At 61.1% G+C, this 5,060-nt stretch overlaps 1 protein-coding gene across 1 annotated transcript; it reads right to left on the reverse strand.

Annotated features, from left to right (window-relative positions):
• Positions 1 to 326: 326 nt before the first annotated feature.
• Positions 327 to 4,762, reverse strand: CHLRE_03g146367v5 (uncharacterized protein). Its single transcript, XM_001691612.2, has 8 exons — positions 4,342 to 4,762; positions 4,150 to 4,236; positions 3,741 to 4,018; positions 3,388 to 3,519; positions 2,900 to 3,241; positions 2,419 to 2,732; positions 2,153 to 2,281; positions 327 to 1,984 (listed from the first exon to the last, which is right to left on the reverse strand). Exons 1-8 carry the CDS (start codon positions 4,721 to 4,723, stop codon positions 856 to 858), a joined length of 2,793 nt encoding a protein of 930 aa, XP_001691664.2. The 5' UTR covers positions 4,724 to 4,762; the 3' UTR covers positions 327 to 855.
• Positions 4,763 to 5,060: the final 298 nt, after the last annotated feature.

Here is a 5,060-nt window from a genome sequence, read left to right on the forward strand (position 1 = left end):
CATGTTCCGCAGGGTTGTATACATGTAGAACTCCTGCCCAACGGCGCGTACCATGTGCTATAAGCATTGAAGTCTTAGGGGAATGTTTGGGATGGACGCATGCAGGCTGTGTCGCCGCGGGCAAGGCGAATGGGACAGGCGGGTGCCCGTAGCAGGATAGACGGCAAAAGCCACATGTTCCGCAGGGTTGTATACATGTAGAACTCCTGCCCAACGGCGCGTACCATGTGCTATAAGCATTGAAGTCTTAGGGGAATGTTTGGGATGGACGCATGCAGGCTGTGTCGCCGCGGGCAAGGCGAATGGGACAGGCGGGTGCCCGTAGCAGGATAGACGGCAAAAGCCACATGTTCCGCAGGGTTGTATACATGTAGAACTCCTGCCCAACGGCGCGTACCATGTGCTATAAGCATTGAAGTCTTAGGGGAATGTTTGGGATGGACGCATGCAGGCTGTGTCGCCGCGGGCAAGACCCCCAAACTCTTCGACCTTCACGTCGGTACGGTAAAATAATCGTGGCGACAGCAAACGCTAATCAAACTGCTTGCTGAACGTGAACGCGAACAGACGGGAAGCCAGACGTGTGTGAGATTCTTGAGCCTATCCTAGCTTGCCTGTTTGCGCATGCATCTCAATATTCACACAGAGTTCCCTAAACGCCGTTAGTCCGCATCCTAAAAGCCGCAGTCCGCATCCTAAAAGCCAGTTTCTGTCCTTGTACAAAGCCTTCGCAACCATGCCCTCAACATAGCCGCGCACCTGCCGCTCCCACTTCCCCGCTCCCTGCACCTGCACCTCCCGCTGCCCCTCTCCCCACCCGTGCCCCTGCCCCTGCCCCTCCCGCTGTCCCTACCCCTAACCGCGCCCCTCCCCCTCCGCCTGCTGCCCGGTCCGCGGCCCGTGGCAGCTCCGCGCTGGGCAGCGATTCTTCTTGTCGAACCAGCGCCTCAGCGAGGGCACCAGCAAGTTCCCGTTGAAGTCCGAGTAGTCGCCCAGCTCCGGACCCAGCAGGCTGACGCGCATGAGCGCGTCAAGGTTCTGCATGGTAAGGCTGGTTCGCTGCTTGGTCTTGATCAAGTTCTGGGTGCTGAAGCCGCGCTCCACCTCCACGCTGGTGGCCTGCAGCACCAGCATGATGTTTACTAGCAAGCTGAGAGCGGGCGACGTCTGCTCGAGGTTGTACAGCTGTAGCGCCCAGAAATCGCGCGTAGGGATGCGCACGTTCGCGGCCGCAGCAGGCGGTGCGGCCGCAGCAGGCGGTGCAGCCACAGCAGGCGGTGCGGCCGTCGCAGGCGGTGCGGCCGTCTTGCCTGCCGCCGCGGCTACAGCCTTCTTGGCCAGGGGCGCCTTCTTGGCCTCCTCCTCCGCCTTGGCCACCACAACCCTCTTGGCCGCCTGAGCCGCACGCAGCAGGTTCCGCCGCGCCTTCAGCCACTCGGTCCGGCACTGCTGGGCGTCCACAACAGCAGGGTGCCCATCGTGCGCGATGCCGTACCAATCCAGCAGCTGCTCCAGCTCAATGTCACCGTACAAGCCCTCTGCCGGGGTGGAGGCGATGGCGGCCATCTGGTTGGGGTCGAACATTCTGAAGTGCTTGGCGACGTCCACAACACCGAGCAGGCGCCCACGCACGTCATCGTTGATGGCCGTCACGATCTTGATAGTGGACCGCACCTCGAGTAGGCCGATTCTGGTGATTGCGAACGACTCGTTGGGGCCGTCCTCCACACCATTGACCGAGATCCAGTGCTTGCCGCGGTACAGGCCGTTGGCGCCCCGCAGCTCTGAAACAAGGCGCGCAAAGGGGCCGTCCTTCAGCATCTTGCCGGTGGTGTACTCGCGCTCCAGGACCTCCAGCGTGGTCAGCACCTGGGCCTCGATGTCCAGGTAGGACAGCTCGCGGCTTTGCAGCACCTTGGTCAGCCCGGACACCACCGTCAGCACCTCCCCAACGCAGTGCAGATGGAGTATGTTGGTCACCTCCCTGCCGCAAGGGTTGGGCACAGCGGTAAGCAGAAAGCACGCGGACTGATACACACAATAACGTGAGCCGTCCACCCTCAAACACGCACCCTTCAAGCCGTGCTTGCCGCGCTCTTCATGCTGACAACCCATGCCGTTCCCCTCAACTCTCATCCCCCAGCCAACTCACCGCAGTGTGTCGTAGATCTCCTGCGCGCCCTTCTCGTTCGCCTCAGCCTCCTCCTTGAAGTAGTCCAGCAGCGGGTCGTACAGCTTGAGCAGCCGCGTAACCACGCGCTCGCGGGACAGCCAGCGGACCCTGCATCATGCAAATGCATAATCAGCATGGCTGAGACAGCTAATAAACGGGCATCCAATTTCAACAAAGCCACCGCACAGAGAGCACCGATTCCCCGTGCAGTCAGTGAACGTAACTATCTGCCGAAGGTTGCTTACTTGTGCACCTGCAGCACGGTCAGGACCTCCTCCTCCAGCGCCTCCAGCAGCTCGTCAAGGCGGGCCTTGCGGTTGCAGGAGAAGGCGAAGTAGCCGGTGATGGTGGTGATGGTGGCGTCCAGCTTCACCAGCTCGGGAAAGGTGGCGAACACGTTGGCGACACACAGTGCGAGCTTGTGCGCCAAGCACACGCACCGGAGCATGAACGGGTTGTGCAGCTGCATCCTAGCCGACAGGCCGGTCTGGTCGCCGGTCATGACGCTGGCACCATCGCTGGTGAAGCCGAACAGCTTGGTCAGGTCGACGTTGAAACCCTGCAGCAGAATGAAACAAAGGTCAGCACCAACAACTTCCGCCTGAACGCCGCCTTAACGATGCGGATTACAAGTGAAGGGACCGCCTTAACACCGGGGGTTGTGCCTTAAACTACCCGAAGCCCGATTGTAGCCCCATTGTGCCCCCACCCGGGGCACTCGCGCACCTTCAGGGCATCGAGCAGCTTGCTCTCCAGCGCGCCTGCGTCGCAGTTGCTGCCCAGCTGGACCAGCTTGAGGAACCGGCAGTAAACACGGAAGCCAGGCCCCACGTAAGACACGTACACGGCCAGGTTGTGGCTGCGGCCACGATCAGTGGACTCGTCCACCAGGACCGTGATGGCTCGCGCGTTCTCCAGCTCCACCTTCATCTGTGCCTCCAGCGCGTACGACATGCAATCCACCATGTCGACAACGGCGGTGTCGGACTCGTAGGGGCCGCCGAACACGATGCCCGGCGTGCCGTTGGACGCGTGCAGGCGCAGGATGTCCGGGAAGTCCGAGAAGGGCTGCAAAGAAGGCAGGTAGGCAGAAACAGAAGGGTCAGCGCCCGCGCCCGCGCCCACGCCCACGCCCACGCCCACGCCCGCGCCCACGCCCCGCCCTGCCCCGCCCTCCACCCCGAATCCACCGATACATTAGCCTAAATACGTACCCGGTGCAACTTGGCGAGGTGGAAGGCCGAGCGGAAGAGCGCCGGCATCAGGGGCTCCATGGACAGCACCTCCACATCCGTAGCGTCACTGTCCAGCTTCTTGACCTTGATAGCGAGGAACTCCACAATCGGCTTTAGGAGGGCATTGGGCGCAGCCGATGTACAAAGTTAGGACTTAGGGGAGCACGTACCGGGTACAATGCACCCGCTCCTCCCCTGCTCCCTCCGCGCCCCGCTCCTCCCTCCCTCCCTCCCTCCCTCCCTCCCTCCCTCCCTCCCTCCCTCCCTCCTGGCCCTTCCTGTCATCTGAACCTTCTAGCCCTTTTGGCCCATTCCCGTCTCTCCCTACCTACCTTTTGGCCCTTCTTGTTGGCTGCGCGCTTGTGCGCCACGCTGTCGAAGTGCTCACGCAAATTCGCCATGGTGATCCGCTTGACGCCGCCCTCGGAGGTCCACTGCAGGACCATGTTCTTGTCCGTGGTGAGGCCAAACACGCTGATGCAGAGCCCGCACTGCAGGGTGTACTTCCTGGTGATAATCACATCCGGGTATCCAGCAAGCTGGGGCTGCAGTCTGGCGATGGCGCGCGCCCGTGTCTCCTCGGGCCACTTCTCCTCCGCGGCGGTATCACCTGCGCATAAACGCGCAATGTACTTTCAATTTCACGGCAACAAAAAGTCAGCAATCGATCGCCAACCCGGCAACCAACGCCGCCCACCAATCCCAGGCGCGCGAAACGCCGGCCCGAAGAACCCAGCTCACCCGTCAGCATCGCCAGCAGATCCTCCTCCTTGTCGTCGTCATCCTCCGTGTCGTCAAGGACCACCACCTCCTGCGGCGTCGCGGGGTCTGCGGGCGAGAGAAGTGTAGAACACAACGCCGTCGACAACTGCGCAACTAGGACTAATATGGACAATATCACCAAAATAGTTACTGAGAATACTTTACGCTTACCCTGCACGGAATTGCTGAACTGCTCGCTGAGATTCTTCTTGGCTGCCGACTCGCGCGCAGACGGCGGAGTGGCAGCAGGCGCCCCAGCCGGCTTCGCCTCAGCCGGCTTCGCCTCAGCCAGCTTCGCCTCAGCCGGCTTCGGTGCAGCCGGTTGCGGCTTCTGAGCAGGTCGCGCCGCAGCCGGCTTTGGAGCGTTCGCCGTGAGGCTGCTCTTCCTCTTTTGGGGGCTGATGGCTGCGACCAGGGCCCTGGTCGCAGCAATTGCCTTGCGATGAACCTCGACCCACCATTTCCTGCCTCCTGCCTCCTCGATAATCACAACATCACTCGACCCTGATGGCGAGCCCGGCTCAGCAGCCGGCGCGTTTTGATCGCTATCCATAGCTAATCATATTACAGTATGATGCACAGGATGTTGTATTGTTATTTCTGTTTTGCAGTCATTCCAGGCGATCAGGATCCAAACACACACGGTGATCCAGGGGGGTTTGGGGGGCTTGCCCCCCAAAAGAAAATTTTTTGGGGTGTAGATGCACGCACAAGCTCTATCTACACAGCGTAGATGTATTTTCAAGGGCCATCTACGCTGTGTAGACGCCGGGGGCCTAAAGCCATCTACATGATACGGGCACTGCCCGGAGGATGTGCGGCGCGCCTGCCCCGCCCCGCTATGTCAAGCTACACTAGGTGGCATGCAAACACGGCACTCAGCCCGACAT

The sequence above is a fragment of the Chlamydomonas reinhardtii genome, chromosome 3 (assembly GCF_000002595.2).
Source record: "Chlamydomonas reinhardtii strain CC-503 cw92 mt+ chromosome 3, whole genome shotgun sequence".
In the NCBI taxonomy this organism is placed as follows: Eukaryota; Viridiplantae; Chlorophyta; class Chlorophyceae; order Chlamydomonadales; family Chlamydomonadaceae; genus Chlamydomonas; species Chlamydomonas reinhardtii.

What these genes read in the sequence shown, in the direction of transcription:
- CHLRE_03g146367v5 (XM_001691612.2), bottom strand. Translation starts at nt 4,723, where the DNA reads ATGGATAGCGATCAAAACGCGCCGGCTGCTGAGCCGGGCTCGCCATCA. An exon ending in ACCTCGCCAAGTTGCACCGG is followed by an intron (nt 3,242 to 3,387) that starts GTACGTATTTAG and finishes CCTTCTTTGCAG; the next exon opens with CCCTTCTCGGACTTCCCGGA. An exon ending in AGCTGCTCGATGCCCTGAAG is followed by an intron (nt 2,733 to 2,899) that starts GTGCGCGAGTGC and finishes ATTCTGCTGCAG; the next exon opens with GGTTTCAACGTCGACCTGAC.